At 47.8% G+C, this 21977-nt stretch overlaps 1 protein-coding gene across 3 annotated transcripts in view; it reads left to right on the top strand.

Annotated features, from left to right (window-relative positions):
• The window catches only part of trappc12 (trafficking protein particle complex 12), a 150472-nt gene extending 129126 nt beyond the window's left edge, over positions 1-21346 (top strand). For 2 of the 3 annotated variants that reach the window (XM_038800320.1, XM_038800319.1), the window contains 3 exons: positions 8105-8208; positions 10535-10622; positions 20780-21022. In XM_038800320.1, coding sequence (XP_038656248.1) covers positions 8105-8208; positions 10535-10622; positions 20780-21022 — 435 coding nt within the window. Of the gene's footprint in view, positions 1-8104; positions 8209-10534; positions 10623-20779 lie in introns of all 3 variants that reach the window. The other variant, XM_038800321.1, reaches the window with a different exon arrangement.
• The last annotated feature ends 631 nt before the right edge of the window (positions 21347-21977 follow it).

The raw sequence follows: 21977 nt of genomic DNA, 5'->3' as shown, positions 1-21977 counted from the left end.
ATGCCAATGAGGGATCAGTGTGGGTCCTGGGCTGCGAGGTTCCAGTCAGTGAACTCGTAGCCAGGCTGTTAACACCCATATTAGAGACTCTGCCTGTACGTAAGTTGTCTTTGTTAGTTGCCAATAACACTTTGTTCTTTATTCCTACCATCTACCTGGTATTGCCTCGAGCCACCACACAATTATAATAAGAATCTTTATTGTCACAAGTAGGCTTACATTAAAACTGAAATGAAGTTACTCTAAACCTGATTTTAAATTTCCCAGGTTTACTTCAGTTTTCTCATTGAACCACTTAGAGCGATGAGTAATTGTGGAATGTACTTAAGTTCATGAGTTCAAAATAAAATCTCTGCCTTTCTTAGGTAAAATCCATTATGCATTCGGTTTAGTATATATCATATATGCAGTGTAGTAGGGCACTGAAGTGCTTGATGAAAACGAGACTAAGAGAGAAATTAGTTCAGGCACGTTTTGGGGCTTAAAATAGTGCCGCACTTGGACATGCATCAGAAGCCCGACAGCTATTTAAATTGAAGCTCAGGCCTTAGCTGAATAATTCTGATGAGTTTCAGGTGCCTGTTGGTCCTCTTGAGGCAGCGCAGTGATTTCTGCTGGACTAGTTTGGGCCAGCTCCTATAGGACAAGGGAATGCTGGGGTCCGACAGTGATACTGTGAAGTTGGAATGAGCATTCATGCTCCCTTTGGCTCCATATTATTGTAAGTTAAAAAAGTGACCTTTACATTGGTAGTCTTCAGAGTCCCTTTAAGAAATAGTAAGAAGACTTACAACACCAGGTTAAAGTCCAACAGGTTTGTTTCAAACACGAGCTTTCCGAGCGCAGCTCCTTCCTCCGGTGAATGGAGAGGTATAATCCAGAAACATTTATAAATGTTTTTTATTCAGTTTTCATGTTTTATATTGAACAAATTACAAATTGTTAGAGAGAGAGAAGACAAAGTCAGACATGCCAATGCTTGGAATGCAAGCATTTGCAGGTAACCAAATCATTACAGATCTTTAAGAAATACATGTTATGCTGCAGAGAAAGCAGTTAAACAGGTTCTGACCAGTTTCCAAGATGAGGATCCTTAAAAAGACATTAGACCTCTCATTAGTACATAAAGGGGCCCTATTTAAAGCAGCCAACAGGTTTGCCTGAATATTTCACAAATCATTATGCTGTGAAATATTTCATTCATTTGAAGTGTGAGACATGCTCTCAAAATTGGACCGTTTTGCCCTGTTCACACTTTGCACTCTTTCCCCCCCCCCCCCCCCCAAAAAAAACCCTGCACCCCTCCTCCTCCACTTCCATTTGTTTAATAAGCTTAAATAACTAATGTTATTGATGGAACCATCAATTCACCAGACACGTGTTTCCGATATGAATTTAGGCTTTAATCGACTTACTTTAGAGCCAGCCTGTTACCCATTGATGAACTCGTAGTGAACTCAGGCTGACTCTGGACAAGGGTATTTATACAGCTGCACTAGGGGGAGGAGTCGTGGGCGGAGCCAAGGGTGGAGCCCAGTACAAGTTCCTGAGTGCTCCCAGCGCTACTCCCCCTAGTGGTAGGACAGCGCTACTGCGCTTACAAAGACGGTGTGAATTAACATATATACATCTACATATTACATTCACCACATTCACCCCCTGCAAAAAAATCAAGTCCGGCAGGGGTGGTGGTCTATAAAGTCAGTCTATCCGGTGGTCGAATTGTCCGCTGTGACCTGCGGAGAACCGGGGTTGCAGCCTCTTGCGGTGGCTGGATGGGTGTTGTGTGCTGGGGTACGATGGTGGACTCCAGGGAGGGTTTTATCCGAGCTTCATACTCTCCAGGTTCGACTGGGGGCGCAAGGGGGCGGCAGCATGGGGTGTAGTGTGGGAGGTCCTTCTGTGGGGATAGAGGGGGCGCTGTATCCGGCGGCTGCCAGATCGATACTGTGTCCTGACGGCCATCAGGGAACTCGACGAATACGTACTGGGGGTTGGAGTGGAGCAGGCGCACCTTTTCAACAAGGGGGTCGGTTTTGTGCGCCTTGACGTGTTTCCTCAGAAGTACGGGGACGGGCGTCCTCAGCCATGCCGGAAGTGAGACCCCTGTGGTAGTGCCCCTGGAAAAAATGAAGAGCCTCTCGTGAGGGGTCTGGTTGGTCGCCGTACACAAAAGGGACCTAATAGCGTGGAGCGCGTCTGGGAGAACTTCCTGCCACTGGGAGACTTGGAGCTTTCTAGACCGGAGGGTCAATAGGACGGTCTTCCAGACTGTCGCGTTCTCCCTTTCCACCTGCCCGTTCCCTCTGGGGTTGTAGCTGGTAGTCCTGCTCGAGGCAATGCCCTTGTAGAGCAGGTACTGACGCAGCTCGTCGTTCATGAAGGACGAATCCCGGTCGCTGTGTACGTAGCTGTGGAAACCAAACAGGGTGAAGATGCTATGCAGGGCCCTAATGACTGTGTGGTAGATCATGTCGGGGCACAGGATAGCGAATGGGAAACGGGAGAACTCGTCTACGACGTTTAAGTAGTAAACATTCTTGTTAGTTGAGGGGAGTGGCCCTTTGAAATCAATCGCGAGGCGTTCAAAGGGCCTAGAAGCCTTGACCAGGTGGGCCCTGTCTGGTCTATAGAAATACGGTTTGCACTCTGCACAGATCGGGCAGTCCCTGGTGACCGCTTTTACCTCCTCGTTGGAGAAAGGCAGGTTTCGGGCCCTGATGTAGTGGGCGAGCTGGGTGACCCCCGGGTGGCAGAGGTCATTGTGGATGACTTTCAATTGGTCAATCTGCGCGCTGGCGCATGTCCCGCGGGATAGGGCATCCGGAGGCTCGTTGAGCTTCCCGGGTCGATATTTGATATCGTAATTGTAGGTGGAGAGTTCGATCCTCTACCTCAGAATTTTGTCGTTTTTTATTTTGCCCCTTTGCGAGTTGTCGAACATGAAGGCAACCGATCTTTGGTCGGTGATGAGGGTGAACCTCCTACCTGCGAAGTAGTGCCTCCAGTGACGGATAGCCTCCACAATGGTTTGTGCTTCTTTCTCGACTGAGGAGTGTCGGAGTTCTGAAGCGGAGAGGGTACGGGATAAAAATGCAACTGGTCTCCCTGCCTGATTGAACGTGGCTGCAAGAGCTACCTCTGAGGCATCGCTCTCTACCTGAAATGGAGTGGATTCATCCACCGCCCGCATGACCGCTTTGGCGATGTCCTCCTTGATGCCGTCGAAGGCCTGGCGTGCCTCGGCTGACAGGGGGAATCGTGTGGTCCTAAAGAGTGAGCGGGCTTTGTCCGCATATTGGGCGTAGTAGGAAAAAAATCCCAAGCACAGTTTGAGGGCCTTGGGACAATGAGGGGAAGGGAGTTCTAAGAGGGGGCGCATACGGTCCAGGTCTGGGCCCAGGACTCCGTTTTCCACGACATAGCCAAGGATGGCTAGTCTGGTTGTGCGGAAAACGCATTTCTCCTTGTTGTACATGAGGTTCAGTTTCTGTGACGTCTGGAGAAAACGGTGGAGGTTGGCGTCGTGGTCCTGCTGGTCATAGCCGCAGATGGTGACATTGTCCAAGTACGGAAACGTGGCCAGCAGCCCGTACTGGTCCACCATTCGGTCCATTGCTCGTTGGAACACCGAGACCCCATTAGTGACGCCGAAAGGGACCCGGAGGAAATGGAAGAGGCGGCCATCGGCCTCGAATGCCGTGAATGGCGGTCCTCCGGGCGGATTAGGAGCTGGTGGTATGCAGACTTCAGATATACCGTGGAAAAGAGCCAGTACTGGGCGATCTGGTTTACCATGTCTGCAATCCTGGGGAGGGGATACGCGTCGAGGAGCGTAAATCTATTCATGGTCTGACTGTAGTTGACCACTATACGGAATTTTTCCCCGGTCTTAACGACCACCACCTGAGCTCTCCAGGGACTATTGCTGGCCTCTATGAGTAGCCTTCGGGCCTCTGCTCTGATAAATACCCTATCCTGCAGGCTATACTGTCTGCTACGAGTGGCTACGGGTTTACAGTCCTTAGTGAGATTGGCAAAGAGAGGAGTGGGGGGGGGGATTCGCAGCGTAGCGAGGCTGCAGATCGTGAGTGGGGGCAGGGGCCCTTCGAAGCTGAGGGTGAGGCTCTTGAGGTTGCATTGGCAGTCTAGGCCTAATAAGAGTGGCGCGCAGAGTTCTGGCAAAACGTAGAGTTTAAATTTCGAATAGCTAGCGCCTTGGATTGTGAGTGTCGCGACGGTGCGCCCCTGGATCTGGACCGAATGGGAGCCTGAAGCGAGCGAGATAGTTTGCTGCACGGGGAAAACGGGGAGCGAACAGCGTCTTACCAGGTCTGGATGTATGAAGCTCTCCGTGCTCCCGGAGTCGAAGAGGCATGGCGTTTTGTACCCTTTGATATGGACCTCTGCCATCGAGTTTCGTAGATTCTTTGGTCGTGATTGGTCCAGGGTGACCGCGCTGAGTTGCGGGTAGTCGGCGGCTCAATCAGCTGTGCTGGAGTGGCCCCGTGATGACTGCCCTCTGAGTTCATAGTCGAATTCGAAATCTTCCGCAGAGTTGTCAAAACGCGGCAATGCCGATCGGGCCCGTGGGTCGCACGTGGCGGGCAGCGAGTAAGATGGCGTCCAAGATGGCGGCCCCCATGAGTTGCACGTGGCCGGCCGCGTGGTGGAGGTTTTCCAAGATGGCGGCCCCCATGGATCGCACGTGGCTGGAGGGGGCGGAGTCGGGGCATAGGCTGCAGCGTTTCGGGCCCCGCTGGCCTGCGAGTGAGGGGAGCGATTACTGCGAGTCGCTGGGGAGTTGGAAGCTGGGGCCCTTTTTGCGAGGCACGCTCTTGCGTACTGGCCTTTTCACCCGCAGCTGCTGCAGGTCGCGTTGCGGGCCGTGCATTGCTGCCGCGGGTGCTGGTTCTGGCCGCAGAAATGGCAGGCTGGAGCAGCATAGTGGCTGGCTGGAGCAGCATAGTGGCTGGCTGGGGCAGCGTGGTGGCTGGGCGGCCGTGTAGCACAGGCCTGGGGGAGTCGCTGGTCGGGCGCCCATGATTGGGTCGCGGGGAACGTGTTAAGGCTGCGGAAGCAGACCTCCATCGTGGTAGCAGCTTCCACAGTCGTTTCTAAGTCCTGGGCCCCCTTTTCCAGCAGTCGTTGGCGCACATAGTTAGACCTGAGGCCCGCTACAAAAACATCGCGTACTGCCAATTCCCTGTGTTCAGCCACGGTAACGGCTTGGTAATTACAGTCATTGGACAAATTATTGAGTTCCCTTAGGAATTCGGCGAGTGATTCTGTGGGCCGCTGGCGGCGAGTCGTGAACACATGGCGAGCGTAAACTTAATTAATGGGCCTTACATAAATTTTATCGAGAACTGCTAGGACCGCAGTATATGAACTGGACGAGTTTAGTTGCGTAGAGATTCTGTGGCTCACCCTCACGTGCAGTAGACTTAGCTTCTGATCCTCTGTCGTTTCGGCTGTGCTCGCTTCTGCCAGGTAGGCCTTGAAGCACCGGATCCAGTGGGAGAAGATTTCTTTAGCCTCTGCATCCTGCGGGTCGAGTTCCAGGCGTCCGGGCTTGAGGGCCGATTCCATAATCGATCTTTACTGTTCTTAAGAAGATTAAATTGATGGAACCATCAATTCACCAGACACGTGTTTCCGATATGAATCTAGGCTTTAATCGACTTACTTCAGAGCCAGCCTGTTACCCGTTGATGAACTCGTAGTAAACTCAGGCTGACTCTGGACAAGGGTATTTATGCAGCTGCACTAGGGGGAGGAGTCGTGGGCGGAGCCCAGTACATGTTTGAGTGCTCCCGGCGCTACTTCCCCCTAGTGGTAGGACAGCGCTACTGCGCTTACAAAGACAGTGTGAATTAACATATATACATCTATATATTACATTCACCACAGTTATCTCCCATATAAATGGTTAAAAATGAAGATTGGTACCTAAAATATTCCAAAAATCTAAATATGGCAACTGATATCTCAATTTAAACAATGTTTTGTAAGTGATCAAGTTCAGTATAGCAAGTCCTGTCTCTTTGGTCAATGCAATATTTGTCTGATTAATTGAAGCAGATTAGGTAAGCTACTGGCTGTGTTGCTTCTGAGATCCCTGAGTCGTCATTTACATTCAATGTGGAATATTCAAATTCATATTCTGAGAGATTCCGCAGTAAATTTTCACGGGACGATCAGGGCACAAAACAGTGTGATTTACAGCATAAGTCACAGAGTGATAATGCATCAATTGTATTAGTACTTGTCAAACAAGTGTTAAAAGTACATTCATTTTATTTCTCAGATGTCAGTGCAGCACTGACAAATTAAAACATTGATCTTGTGCAAAAGAGTATCTATGTTATGGCAATTGTGTTGTTTCCAGGATACTACATTTATTTTAAGTAAATATCAGGCAGATCGTGATTCATGGCTATTGTGAAACTAAGCTGGTCATGATTCACAGAATAAGAAAAGTGTGAAATGTAAATTAGCCAAGCAAATTTGAACTTGAACCAGATTGTTCATTTTTTGGTAATTGCTCATTGGTAAAGATTAGATTGTTGGAGTTTGAAATTAGAGTGGAAATTGTATTAGTTTTCCTGTGGTGCAGTCGTAAGTAGCAGACTGTAGTCGCAAGCCATACAGTTACTATGGTTGGAAATTATTTTGTGCACTTGAACTTGTAGAAGAGTGGAATCTGAGAGATAGCAAAGGCTATTTTTTCAACTATCACCTGATAAGTGCACAGACAGGGAAATATCTGTGGGAATACTTGAGGAATACCTAATGCAATTTTCAGGTAACCCTGAGCATGTCTACCTGTTTCGGGCAGGAAGCCGATTATGTACATAGACCAGTGTGGCAATTTTAAAGTAGATCTGGGCAGCCAATTTGTGCTGGGCAGTGAATGGCCTAGGCAATAGATTTGTGACTGCTCCACAAAAGAGTCCCAACCCTTCTCAGTGGTTTTGTGAGTTCAGGAGGAAGACACTATCTTTGACACTAGTGTTGACACTAACCTTGACTGGCCTAAGAGGTTGTTCCACTAACTTCGCAAACATTTTTTGCTAGAAGTTGAAACCTTCCGCACATACACGCCAGCCCGATCCCCTACTCATCACCAAAGCATTTGCAAGATTGAAGCTTATTAGAAATGTCATGTTGTTAGTCGACTGTGATTAAGAAATATGTAATTTAGCATATTCGTGGCCTGAAAATGGAGACCAGATATTTTCTAATCTATGGCTCAGTTGCACATCCCCTTCATCAGACGAACCATTGGGAATCAAAAGAACACCTTTGTTACCATTCTGTGTAGAAAGCTATTGCATTTCCATTTATACACTATGTAGAACAGGAGATGAGAATTGGATGTTGTTTTGGTATTTTCAAAGCATTGCATTGTAGAGGATTTGTCCCAGAGTTGCACAGTGCTACAGTAGTTAGCACTGCTGCCTCATAGCGCCAGGGACCCAGATTCGATTCCGGCATGAGGTGACTGTCTGTAGAGTCTGAATGTTCTCCTTTTGTCTGGATGGTTTTCTTTCCAGGTGCTCTGGTTTCCTCCCACAGTCCAATGATGTGCAGGTTAGATGGGGTTACGGGAAACAGTGGAGAAGTAGGCCGAGGTAGGATTCTCTTTCGGAGGGTCAGTGCAGGCTCGATGAGCTGAATGGCCTCCTTCTGCACTGTAGGAATTCTATGAATATATTCCACTTACTGAGCATATTATCTATCCACTGCTGCAGTTTTCATTTTCCTTGGGTATTCAGTTTTATATAACAATTCAACGCATTTTCTTTTTGTCTGTGACGTTAATGTGAAAGAAGAATTTTGTACTTTTACTTTTGCATCTCTCGTGCAATAGCTTAACAGGATCAGCCATTGAAATTGATGATATAAGTTGTTTGAAATGGCTTGTGGATAGAGTAGAATGGTTAACAAATGTAGTTAAAAACAATGTTGAGAGAGAATTTTTGTGCCAAGTTACTTTTCCTGTTACCAAAAATTCAAAATTGTTCTGCCTGGATTATTACATTGATGTGTGTGCCATGTTTAAATTGGTACCTCAATATTGTCCTCATCCTGTCCTTAGATTGGTGACATCAAAACAGCTGAGAAATATTTTCAAGAAGTTGAGAAAATTAGTCCAAAATTAGGAAATGAGCTGCATCAGAATATAATCATTCAAATGAACAGGTAAGTCAAAAGATATATTTTCAAATGTATATGTTCCAGTTCATTGGCTGGGTCCCATAATTTCAAAACCCCTGTGTTAGTTATAGAGGAAATGGTGAAGTATTGCAAGCTATTTTGCAGTTTCACAAGAGATGCTGACAGCACGGCTCACAAGGAGCGCTTCTTGCCACTGGTGGAAGATGTATTGGCCTGGATTTTGCAGCCAGTGGTAAATACATGGCACACTTCATGACCATTACTGCTGCCCACAGACTTTTCATGGCATCTTATGGTAATCAGGCGTACAACACTGGGGACCTGGGGCTCTGTAAGAAACAACAATGAGTTTCCTCAACCTATCGGATTAGTAATCCTTACTGAGGCAGTCTAAATCAGGAAATTAAAGTTTGGATTCAATTCTTAATTGAAAACACATGAAGAGAGTGAGGGCCCACACATGGAGAAGTTGTTTGACTGTAAATAATACATAGCACACCATTACAAATACACTTGAACTTGCACGGACGTGCTCTATAATTTCTGTCAGCATGTTTTACTGGGTAAGTAGTGGGCAAATACTGCAATTTCACATCCTTCATTTGGTTTAGTTCCAAGACTGAGTAGCTGAGTGAGGAATTGGAGAGGAGCAGGGCAAATCAGACAGCAACTCCTTGATTTCCATGTTTAAATGTATATATGCTGGAAGTTACTATCTGACTTGCTTCTTCATAGTGCTGAGCATTGGCAAACCTCACTTTTATCCCTATCACAAAATTCAAAGCATTGATTTGCTGGCCAATTGAAAGCCTGTCCATATAATGCATGGGTAAAAGAGCAGCTGATGTCTTGGCAGAGGACAATTTATTTTTATAATACACATCCCGCTGTCCTTATTAGAATTTAATAGTTTGCCGACTGAGGCTGTATCATAACCTTGAGATAGAGATGATCATGGCTAATGCTTGTGCATTTGTGCTTTTCAATTATTGTCTTCCACCTATCTCTTAATACCTCTTTATCAGATTTGTGCTCTATTTCAGTCACCTTCTATATTTTTGACTCCAGTCCTTTGCTACAGAAGCAGTGCAGTTTGTTACTTTATCTTGACTCTTATTCTGCTTTAATTCTTTTCTTTCCCTACCTTATAATGCATTTCACCTTTAGTGGCTTATAGTCATTCCATCATCGATAACTCGCACTTGACACATTTATATGTAAGCCCTGGTTTGGTGCCTTTTGCAGCAAGATACTCTTAAGTTTAAGCACATTTTTAATTTGAACTGTTGATGCTTGTGTTCTTTTTAAATAACTAATTAAAAGCTGCACCACAACAGCAGCACAGAGAGCAACCTGCCGGTATGTTTCAAGTGCAATTTGCTGCAGAGTACGTAGTAAAAACTAAGTCTGTAACCGCAGTCTCCTGACAAAACAACCCAATTTTATCAGAGTGGGGATGAGCAGAGCCCAAGCTGCTATAAGGTGTCTTCAGCTTTTTTTGCTGAACGACATTGATAGCGGTCTAGCAGCAGGCTTTCTCCAGCATGAAATCAGGGAAGCATGGCGGGAAATTAATTCTGGTCGGTTAATGCATAATTACAGCAATGTAAAAACTGGAATTGTTTATTTTTGTAGAAATCTGCTCCAACAGGCATTTGTGCGCATGTGTACTTGTGACAGAAGTTTCTCTTCAGGGGTTTCTGGGGAGGGGGTGGGGAGTAAACCTGCAAAAGATATGTTGGTTGGTTTGATGGTCAAATTGATGAATTAAAGTAGTTCTGGCTCCCTACAACTACACATCTTCCAATCCCAGGGGATTCAGCTACTCCTAAACCACATTTTTGCTCTCTCAGTTTGCAACATCCTCCACGACCTTTGCTCACTATTGTGTATTTTCTATTTTTATACTGAAATAAATTTAAGATGTGGCGGCAGCTAAGGGATGACAGCGTACAACAGGGCTCTGCTAGTGAAAATCATATGACTCGGGGCGCAGTACAATCCTTTATGGTGCTGAGTATTGGTGTGTTTCAAGCCCTAAGGATACTTAATTTTTAATGCATCTTCATGCTACGTTCTGCTATGCTATATAACATTCCTCGCACATGCACTGAAAGTATGTTTTAACTGAGGAGTTGATGAATTTGCTTTGCATAACAATAAGCAAATCCATAAAGTAGATCCATCTCCTCTCCCTCGCACCCCGGCAAGGACCTGGCTTAAATTCTGAGCATAACCTGTTTCAGTACTTCATTTTAGTCCACTGTAATATGTTGTGATATTGTTGCTTTTAATTAAGTATTAATAACAAAAAATTGGTGCTGAAAATATGATGTTATTTCTTGCATAGAGCATTCCTCCATCTAGGTCAGAATAACTATGCTGAAGCCCATAAATACTTCAATGAAGTTACCAAATTAGACCCAAGCAATCCAGTGGTAAGTGAGAGACTATGGTATGTTGTTTAATATTTTTACATCCACAGTGACCTAGATTAATCATATTCAGTTGTAATTTTCACTATTGGGAATATTCTTGCACTTTCCGAAAATATCCTGCTTTAGATACTGAGCTGCCAGTCTCGCATATTTATGTAACTGGAAATGTTGCATTTTCCATGTTGCGAGCTTTGAGCTGTTCCTTCTTTGTCATCATCAAGTTTATTCTACTTTCAGAAAATACATTTTTTAACAAAAAATTCCTTTCAGATATCTTGTATCGATGTAGTTCCTGACGATCATGTTAAAATTGTCATCATCTAGATTCTAGCTCCTTGATATTCAGCTATACATCCGAGTACTACCTCACCTCAACAAACATGCCTGTTGTCAGCTTAATTTTTTTTTTTAAATAATTTTTATTCAAATTTTCCAACCACAAATTTTATCCAACAACGAAAGGAGAAAAACAATACCCCCCCTCCCCCCTTCGGGTTGCTGCTGAAGGTGCCCACCCTCTAATGCTCCGCCAGGAAATCAAGAAAAGGCTGCCACCGCCGGAAGAACCCTTGCACCGACCCCCTCAGGTCAAACTTGACCCTCTCCAGTTTAATGAACCCGGCCATGTCACTAATCCAGGATTCTGGGCTTGGGGGCTTCGCGTCCCTCCACTGCAAAAGGATCCTTCGCCGGGCTACGAGGGACACAAAGGCCAGAATACCGGCCTCTCTCGCCTCTTGCACTCCCGGCACCGATGCTACCCCAGAAATAGTGAGCCGCCAGCCCGGTTCCACCCTGGAGCCAACCACCCTGGACAAGGTCCCCGCCACCCCCTTCCAGAAACCCTCCAACGCTGGACACGCCCAGAACATGTGGGTGTGATTCGCTGGGCTCCCCGAACACCTGCCACACCTGTCCTCTTCTCTCTCCCCCCCCCCCCCCCCCCTCCCAAAGAACCGGCTCAGCCTGGTCCCAGTCATATGCACCCTATGCAGCACCTTTAGCTGGATTAGACTAAACCGTGCGTAAAAAGAGGAGGAATTTGCCCTCCCCAGGGCGTCCACCCACGTCCCCTCGTCAATCTCCTCCCCCAACTCCTCCTCCTACTTCACTTTCAGCTCCTCCACCAAGGCCTCCTCTCTCTCCTGCATCACCTGGTAAATTGCAGAGATCCTACCCTCGTCGACCCACACCCCCGAGAGCACCCTATCCTGAACCCCCCTTGGCGGCAATAGCAGAAACTCCGCTACCTGCCACCTAACAAACGCCCTAATCTGCATGTACCTAAAGGAATTCCCCACTTCCCCTCGAACTCCTCTAAGGTCGCAAACTTCCCATCTAGGAAGAGGTCCCCCATCCGCCTGATACCTGCCCTGTGCCAACTCAAAAACCCTCCATCTACCCTCCCTGGTACAAACCGGTGGTTCCCCCATATCGGGACCAAACCGAGGCCTTCACTACCCCCCTATGCTTCCTCCACTGCCCCCAGATTTTGAGGGTAGCCACCACTACCGGACTCGAAGTGTACCTTGCTGGGGGGAGCGGCAACAGGGCCGGCACCAGCGCCTCTAAACTCATGCCCACACAGGACGCCGCCTCCATCCTCTTCCATGCAGCTCCCTCCCCCTCCATCACCCACCTACGAATCATTGCCACGTTCACAGCCCAGTAATACCCACACAGGTTGGGCAGCGCCAATCCACCCACCACCCTGCCTCGCTCCAAGAATACCCTCCTCACCCTCGGGGTCTTCTGCGCCCACACAAACCCCGTAATGCTCCTGTTAACCCTCCTAAAGAAAGCCTTCGGAATCATAATGGGTAAACACTGGAAGAGAAACAAATCCCTCGGGAGCACCATCATCTTAACCGACTGGACCCTGCCCGCTAGGGAGAGTGGCAACACATCCCACCTCCTGAACTCCTCCTCCATCTGCTCCACAAGCTCGGGAAGTTTAACCTATGCAGGGCCTCCCAGCTCCTGGCTATCTGGACTCCCAGGTATCTGAAGCTCCCCTCTGCCCTTTTCAGCGGGAGCTCCCCTATCTCTTTCTCCTGGTCCCCCATATGCACCACAAACCTCTCACTCTTCCCCACATTGAGCTTATAGCCAGAGAAGTCTCCGAACTCCCCCAGGATCCTCATCACCTCTGGCATCCCCCCCCCGCCGGATCCGCAATGTACAGCAGTAAATCGTCTGCGTACAGCAACAGCCAGTGCTCCTCTCTTCTCTCCCCCCCCCACCCAACGCGAAGACCTGCCTCGTCCCCCGGGACAACCGAAAGTCCTCCGACCTCCTCCCATTCGTCACCACGCTCGCCACCTGAGCATTGGACAGTAGCCACACCCAACTAATGAACCCCTCACCAAACCCAAATCTTCTCAACACCTCCCACAGGTAGCTCCACTCCACCCTGTCAAAAGCTTTCTCCGCATCCATCGATGCCACTATCTCCGCCATCCCGTCCACCACCGACATCATTATGACGTTAAGAAGCCGCCGCACATTGATGTTCAGCTGCCTCCCCTTCACAAAACCCCTTTGGTCGTCGTGAATGACCTGCGGGACCACATCCTCCACCCCCCTGGCCAGTATCTTAGCCAGCAGCTTCGCGTCCACATTGAGGAGCGAGATCTGCCTGTAAGATCCACACTAGAGGGGGTCCTTATCCTGCTTCAAAATCAAAGAAATTAACGCTCTGGACATCGTCGGGGGCAAGGCCCCCCCTACCTTGCTTCATTCAGGGTCCGCACTAACAGCGGGCCCAACAGGGCTGAAAACTTCTTGTAAAATTCCACCGGGAACCTGTCAGGCCCCGGTGCCTTCCCTGACTGCATGCTCCCCATCGCCTTGATCAGCTCCTCCAACTCGATTGGGGCCCCCAGACCCTCCGCCCGCTCCTCCCCAACTCTTGGGAACTCCAGCTTGTCCAAGAAGCGGTCCATCCCACCCTCCTCCCCAGGGGGCACTGACCGGTACAGCTCCTCATAAAAGGTCCTGAACACCCCGTTAATGCCCCTTGCACTCCGCATCAGACTCCCTCCTACATCTCTAACTCCCCCTATCTCCCTCGCTGCCTCCTGCTTCCAGCGCTGGTGGGCCAGCATCCGACTTGCCTTCTCCCCGTACTCGTATACCGCCCCCTGCACCCTCCTCCACTGCGCCTCCACTTTCCGGGTGGTCAATATGTCAAACTCCGCTTGGAGGCTACGACGCTTCCTCAAAAGCCCCTCTTCCGGGACCTCCGTGTACCTCCTGTCCACCCTTACCATTTCTCCTACCAACCTCTCCCTCTCATTTTTCTCCCCCCTCTCCCTGTGTGCCCTAAAGGAAATCATTTCCCCTCTAACCACCGCCTTCAACGCCTCCCAGACCACCCCACCTGCACCTCCCCATTGTCCTTAGCTTCCAAATACCCCTCTATACACCTACGGACCCGCCCACATACCTCCTTCCCCTCCCCCAGCTCCAGGTCCACCCAGTGCGGAGCGTGGTCTGATATGGCTATCGCCAAGTATTCCGCCCCTACCACCCTCGGAATCAGCGCCCTGCTGAAGACAAAAAAGTCAATCCGGGAGTAAGCCTTATGGACGTGGGAGAAAAACGTGAAATCCCTACCTCCCGGCCTCATAAACCTCCAAAGGTCCACCCCTCCTATCTGGTCCACAAACCCACTCAGCACTGTGGCCGCCGCCGGCCTCTTACCAGTCCTGGACTTCGAACGATCCAGGGCCGGGTCCAGCACTGTATTAAAATCACCTCCCAATATCAAGCCCCCCGTCTCAAAGTCCGGAATCCGGCTCAGCATGCACCGCATGAAGCCTGCATCGTCCCAATTTGGGACGTACACATTAACCAGCACCACCCGCTCCCTTGGAGTCTACCGCTCACCATTACGTACCTGCCACAGCTATCCGCCACCACACTCGACGCCACAAACGACAAGCTACAAACGACAAGCTCTTTCCCACCAAAATCGCCACCCCCCGGTTCCTCGCATCTAACATCCAACCCCGAATGGAACACCTGTCCAACCCACCCTCTTCTCAGCCTAACCTGATCCGCCACCCTAAGGTGCATTTCCTGGAGCATTGCCACGTCCGCCCCTAGCCGCTTCAAGTGCGCCATCTCCCGGGCCCGCTTAACCGGCCCATTCAGCCCCCTTACATTCCATGTGACCAGCCGAATCGGGGGGGGCTCTTCCCCCTCCCTCTGCGTTGGTCAGTCATATCTCTCCCTCGGCTCACCACGAGCCCGCAGTACCCCCATCGCCCGTTCCCCACAGTGGCAGATCCCCAACCCGACCCCCCCCCCATCACCATCTGTTCCCCTTCGGCCCTTCCAGCAGCAACCTGGTACCCCCCCCCCCCCCCCCCCCCCCAGCTAGGACCCCCCCTAGCTGCGTTGCCCCTCTCGACGTACTTCCGTAAGTCAGCCAACTCCTGTTGACCCCGGCTGCTCCCGCCGCCCCAACGACCACCCCCCCCCCCCCCCCCCCCCGGTGTGACACAACCGCCACTCCCCCGGCCTGGTGCAGGCCCCTCCCACTCCGCCTCCAGTACAGGAAAAAAGCCCGCGCTTCCATCTCAAACCCCGCCCCCCGACCTAAAACGCGGGAAAGAAAAGGGCGCGCGACCCAACGGGCCTGCAATACAGCTCCCCAACCCTCCACCAGTGAAAAAGGCACCAAAATAAATAGTTGAAAAGCCCCAAAAATAGAAAAAAATAAAAAAGGACCAACAAAGAAGTACCAGGGAGAACAGAGCCTCCGGACAATATACATCAGTCCCCAACCCCCCCTCAGTCCTCAGTACGAGTCCAGCTTCTCTGCCTGGACGACGGCCCAGACATCTTCCGGGGAGTCAAAATAGAGCTGGAGGTCTTTATAAGTGACCCAGAGCCGTGCCGGCTGTAGCAGGCCAAACTTCACCCCTTCCTTGTGCAGCACTGCCTTTGACCGGTTAAAACCAGCCCTTCTCTTCACCACCTCTGCGCTCCAGTCCTGATAAATCCGGATCTCTGCGTTCTCCTACCTACTGCTCCTCTCCTTTTTAGCCCATCTCAGCACACACTCACGTCCGACAAAGCGGTGAAAACGGACCAGCACCGCCCTTGGCGGCTCGTTCGGCCTGGGCTTTCTCAGCAACACTCGATGGGCACCCTCCAGCTCCAAGGGCCCTTGGAAGGACCCCGCACCCATTAGTGAGTTCAGCATCAAGGCCACACAGGCCCCCAGGTCCGATCCCTCCAGCCCCTCCGGTAGGCCCAGGATCCGCAAGTTCTTCCACCGCGAGCGGTTCTCCATTTCCTCCATCCTCGCTTGCCATTTTTTGTGGACCGCCTCGTGCGATTCCACCTTAACTGCCAGGCCTAGGATTTCATCCTCGTTCTCCGTGGCCTTGTGCCGTAACTCGCGGATCTCCGCACCCTGAGCCGTCTGAGTCGCCATGAGCTTATCCACTGAGGCCTTAAGCGGTTCCAGCAGCTCAGCTTTCAGCTCTCTGAAGCAGCTCCTGCACCCACTGCTGCCACGCTGCCGGTTCCCCGCCCGCCGCCATCTTGTTCTTCCTGCCTCGCACCTTTCTTTGCTCCAAAGCCGATTTTTTGCCCGCCTCGCTCCTGGTCCAGTCCATCCACTGGCAGATAAAAGCAGCAGATGTGTTCCCCCACCGGGAAAAGTCCAGCTAGCGCCGCTACGGGCCCTTAAAAGAGCCCAAAAGACCGAAAAAGCGGGAGCCACCGAACGTGCGGCTTAGCTCCGCATCACCGCAACCGGAAGTGCTGTTGTCAGTTTAATGAGTACTATATTGCTTTGTTTAGTGTCAAGAATGCCTCCTCCCTCTAGAAAGCTGTTTCCTGATTGATGTACTTTTGACCTGCACCGCTTATCTTCTGGTCTCCTAATACGGGAGGGATTATTTGTCTTTTCCGTGTTGGACAAATTGCCTCCAGAATTCTTTGAAACCTCTATTGTTCCTGGTGATCTCTCTCCATTCGTGCTCCTTTCACACCCATTCACCACAAACCTTTCCCATAGGTAACAAATGTCATCAGTCTGTAAACCATCTATGCTGTACTGTACATTTTCACCTTTGGGAATCTACTTTCCGATGCATTTATAATTTGATTGGCATAAATTTGCCATAATATTTAGGATTTGTTTAGAAACATAAATAGGGGCAAGATATTTTTTCCCCATGGTATGACATGCATTACCGCAATTGGCTATTGAAGCCAGGAAAATTATTTCGTAAGAACTAGGAGCAGCAATAGGCCATCTGGCCCTTCAAGCCTGCGGTTGAAAATCTGCTTCCCCTTATTTTGAGGCTATGCTCCCTGGTTCTGGTTTCACCCGCCAGGGGAAATAGCCACCCTGCTTCTATCTTATCTATTCCCTTCATAATTTTATCTCTTTCTGTAAGATTCCCCATCATTCTTCTAAATTCCAATGAGTATAGTTCCAGCCTTCTCAGTCTCTGTTCTTAAGCCAATCTCCCAACTCCGGAACCAACCTAGTGAATGTCCTCTGCATCCCCCACCCCCAGCCGGTACATTCTTTCTCAAGTAAGGAGACTAAAACTGTACGCAGTACTCTAGGTGTGGCCTCACCAGCACCCTATACAGCTGCAACATAACCTCCTTGTTTTTAAAATTCATCCCTCTAGCAATGAAGGACAAAATTCCATTTACCTGCTGCACCTGCAAACTAACATTTTGCGATTCATGCACAAGTACATCTAGATCCCTCTGCCCAGCAGCGTGCTGCAATTTTTTACCATTTAAATAATAGTCCATTTTGCTATTATCCCTGCTAAAATGGATGACCTTTCATTTACTGACATTGTACTCCATCTACCAGGCCCTTGCCCACTCACTCAAACTATCTGCATCCCTCTGCAAACTTTCCGGCTCCTCTGCACACTTTGCTCTACCACTAATCTTGGTGTCATCTGTGAACATTGACACATTATACTTGGTCCCTAACTCCAAATCATCTATGTAAATTGTTAAAGATTGTGGTCCCAAAACTGATCCCTGAGGCTCACCACTAGCCACTGATCACCAACCAGAAAACACCCATTTATCCCCAATCGTTGCTTTCTGTTAGTTAACCAATCCTCTGTCCATGCTAGTACATTACCCGTAACACCATGCACCTTTAACTTTTGTCGCAGCCTTTTGTGCGGCACCTTGTCGAATGTCTTTGGAAATACAGATATACTACATCCACCGGTTCCCCATTCTCCACCGTGCTTGTAACATCGTCTTAGAATTCGAGTAAATTAATTAAACATGAACTATCTCCCATGAACCCATGCTACGCCTGCTAAATTTTTTGATTTAGTGGCCATTATCCAGGTGTCTCGCTATTTCTTCCATAATGGTAGATTTAAACATTTTCCTCACTACAGAAGTTAAGCTAACCCTTTGGTACCTGCCTTTTGTCTACCTCCTTTTTTAAACAGTGGCGTCACGTTTGCTGTTTTCTAATCTGCCGGAACCACACCAGAGTCCAGCAAACTTTGGTAAATTACCACTAGCAAATTTGTTATTTCCCATCATCTCTTTTAGTACCTGGGATGCATTCCATCAGGGCCAGAAGACTTGTCTACTTTTAGCCCCATTAGCTTGCCCAACATGACCTCCTTTGTGATACTGATCATTTCTAGGTTCTCACCTGCCAAAACTTCCTTGCCATCAATTATTGGCATGTCATTTGTGTTCCATTGTGAAGACCGAAACAAATACCTGTTCTATGTCTCAACCATTTCCTCATTTCCCATTATTAAATATCCCTTCTCATCCTCTAAAGGAACAATGTTTACCAAAGCTATGCTTTTCCATTTTATTTATTTGTAGAAACTTTTGCTATCTTTTTATATTCTGAGCTTGTTTACTCTCATAATCTATCTTACTTTTCTTTATAGCTTTTTTTGTTGCTTTCTGTTGACCTTTAAAGATTTCCCAGTCCTCTAATTCTCCACTAATCTTTGCCACTTTGTATGCATTTTTCAGTTTGAACCCCTTCTTTATTTCCTTAGGTATCCATGGCTGATTACCCATTTTCCTACAGTCGTTCCTATTCACTGGTATACACTTTGCTGAGCACTGAAAAATCGCTTTGAAAGTCCTCCACTGTTCCTCAATTGTCCCGCAATTAAGCCTTTGCTCCCAGTCTACTTTAGCCAACTTCTCCTTCATCCCATTGTAATTTCCTTTGTTTAAGCACAAGTCACTGGTATTGGATTTTGCCTTCTCACTCTCCATCTGCATTTTAAATTCAACTATACTGTGACCGCTCCTTCCAAGAGGGTGCCTAACTATGAAATCATTATTTATTCCTGTTTCATTACACAGGACCAGATAATAACCTTTTATTGTCACAAGTATGAAGTTAATGTGAAAAGCCCCTAGTTGCCACATTCCGGCGCCTGTTCGGGTAAGCTGTTACGGGAATTGAACTGCGCTGCTGACCTTATTCTGCATCACAAACCAGCTGTTAGCCCACTGAGCTAAACCAGCCCTATATCTAGGATAGCTTGCTTCTTCCTAGGTTCCATTACATACTGTTCGAGGAAATTAACGTGGATACGTTCTATGAACTCCTCCTCAAGGCTTCCTTGACCGACCTGGTTTGACCAATGGACATGTAGATTAAAATCTCCCATGACAATTGCTGTACCATTTTTACATCGAATCATAGAATCCCTACTTTGCGGAAGGAGGCTAATTGGCCCATCGAGTCTGAACCGACCCGTTGAAAGAGCACCCTACCGAAGTCCAATCCGCCACCCTATCCCTGTAACCCACCTAGGGGCAAATTAACATAGCCAATCCACCGAACCTGCAGATCTTTGGACTGTGGGAGGAAATCGGAGCACTCGGAGGAAACCCACGCAGACACAGGAATAAAGTGGAAACTCCACACAGTCAGCCGAGGTCGGAATGAAACCCAGGTCCCTGGTGCTGTCAGGCAGCAATGCTAACCATTGTGCCCCCTTGCATCAGTTATTTATTTATTGTCCTCCCCACCATAATATTATTATTTGGTGCCCTATAGACTACACCTATCAGTGACCTTTCCTCCTTACTATTTCTATATTTCCACCCAAATGGATTCAACTTTTTTCTCCATAACGCCTCGTCATCTCTCACTACCGTCCTTATGTCATCCTTAAATATCAGAACTACACCACCTCCATTGCCTTTTTGTCCGTCCTTCCGAATGGTCTGATACCCCTGGATATTTAGCTCCCAGTCGTGATGATCCTGCAACCATATCTCTGTAATGGCCACTAAATCAAACTCATTCGCGACGATTTGTGGCGTCAACTCATTTTCCTTATTTTGAATGCTACGGGCATTCAGGTAAATTGCTCTTATGCTAGTTTTTATACCTTTTTGTGAATCCTAACACCTCCATTAATGACATCTCCTGGGTTCTCCTTGCCTTTAACATTTTTCATAATTTTTTATGTAGTTGAACCCACCCCCCGATGTGCTAATCTGCTTTGCTTCCAGTTAACCATTATACTTCCTGTAGGTTTACCCTTCCCTTTCCCTCATTTACTAGTTTAAAGTCCTTGTCACCATCCTATTTATCCTTTCTGCTGGAACACAGGTCCCTGATCGGTTCAGGTGGAGGCAGTTCCAATGGTACAAATCCCTCCTGTTCCAATACTGATGCCAATGCCCCATGAAATGGAACCCCTCTTTCCCGCATCACCCCTTTAGCCACACATTTACTTCCCTAATTTTCTCATCCCTCTGCCAATTTGCACGTGGCTCGGGTAGTAATCCAGAGATTATAACCCTTGAGGACCTGTTCTTTCATTTAGTTCCAAGTGCCTGATAATCCCCCAGCAGGTCCTCTATCCTAGTCTTGCCTATGTTGTTTTTAAGGGGAATTAAATATATGAAAAATATTAAAGGGAATGTGGAAAGAGCAGCATAATGGGATGAGATCGCATATGTATTGAGCTGAAAGGTATCATTCTGTGATGAAAGAGTCATGAAAATAAAATAGGATATTTTAACAAAATACCTTTCAGACTAAAAAAATATTGATAGCTGTGGCACCCAGTTGCAGGTGTGCTTATTAAGTAAATCAATCATTGGGCATGTTTCTGCCATTTTCACCTGTACTTTCTCTTTAGGCGAATAATAATGCAGCCGTATGTTTGCTGTACTTGGGAAAACTGAAGGACTCCCTCAGGCAGCTGGAAGGACTCGTACAGCAGGATCCCAAACATTACCTGCACGAAAGTGTTCTTTTTAACCTGACCACTATGTATGAGCTTGAATCGTCTCGAAGTATGCAGAAAAAGCAGAGCTTGCTGGAGTCAGTGGCCTGTCGTGAAGGAGACAGCTTTAATATTCAGTGTCTAAAGCTACTGTGAAACTGCGCATCTGCCCAGTTTGTAATTAGCAATTGTAACTTCAAAGATGTAAATGTGTAAATATTTTAATTACCTTTTAACTACAACTGATACTGTCCTGTATTGCAAGTAAATTATTTGTAAGTGGAGTATCTTACAACATCAGCTTCTGTTTGGTCGAGATAAGGGAACAATTCCGATTTCAATTCCCTGTTCTATTTTGTATTTTATTTTGCTCCGTCTGGTCCTTTCACCAAACTTTCTGACCAGTGCTGCTCTGAATTGGTTGTTAGAGGGATGAGAATAATGCGGTGAAATTTTAAATAAACACAACTATGAAAATCACATTTGCAATGGACATTTATTTGCGTTGTCTTTCCCTCCCATTCTTCATGCTTTGCTTTGCTTGCTGAGAGGAATTTTTAAATTTTTTTTTATAAGAGTACCCAATTATATATATTTGTTTCCAATTAAGGGGCAATTTAGCGTGGCCAATCCACCTAATCTGCACATCTTTGGGTTGTGGGGGTAAAACCCACGCAGACACGGGGAGAATGTGCAAACTCCAGACAGACAGTGACCCAGGGCCAGGATTCGAACCCGGGTCCTCAGCGCTGCAGTCCCAGTGCTATCCACTGCGCCACATGCCGCCTTCTGATAAATTTTAAAAGATTGCTGAGGGATTTGACATTGAGTTACATTTTTATGTTGCAACAGAAACTGGGGCACAAGAGCCGGACCAATGTTAATCAAACTACAGGCCACTTCTTAGTTGGTCGACAGTTATAGCACTACAGCCTTTCTGGAAGGGAGCTCAAAACAATCTGTTCAATACATCTACTCTACAGCATATGTTGTAGAAATTTTAATCCATCGTTCAGGGCAAAAGCAATTCCATTCATTTGATGCCCTGATGAATTCAGTTGTGAAATGTTTGGAGCTTCTGGTATCCTGAGGAACAGAAATGCATCATCGG

This window comes from Scyliorhinus canicula, chromosome 6 (genome assembly GCF_902713615.1).
Source record: "Scyliorhinus canicula chromosome 6, sScyCan1.1, whole genome shotgun sequence".
NCBI lineage: Eukaryota > Metazoa > Chordata > Chondrichthyes > Carcharhiniformes > Scyliorhinidae > Scyliorhinus > Scyliorhinus canicula.
Note: the sequence above shows the minus strand (reverse complement) of the source record. Positions and strands in the feature narration are given on the sequence as shown.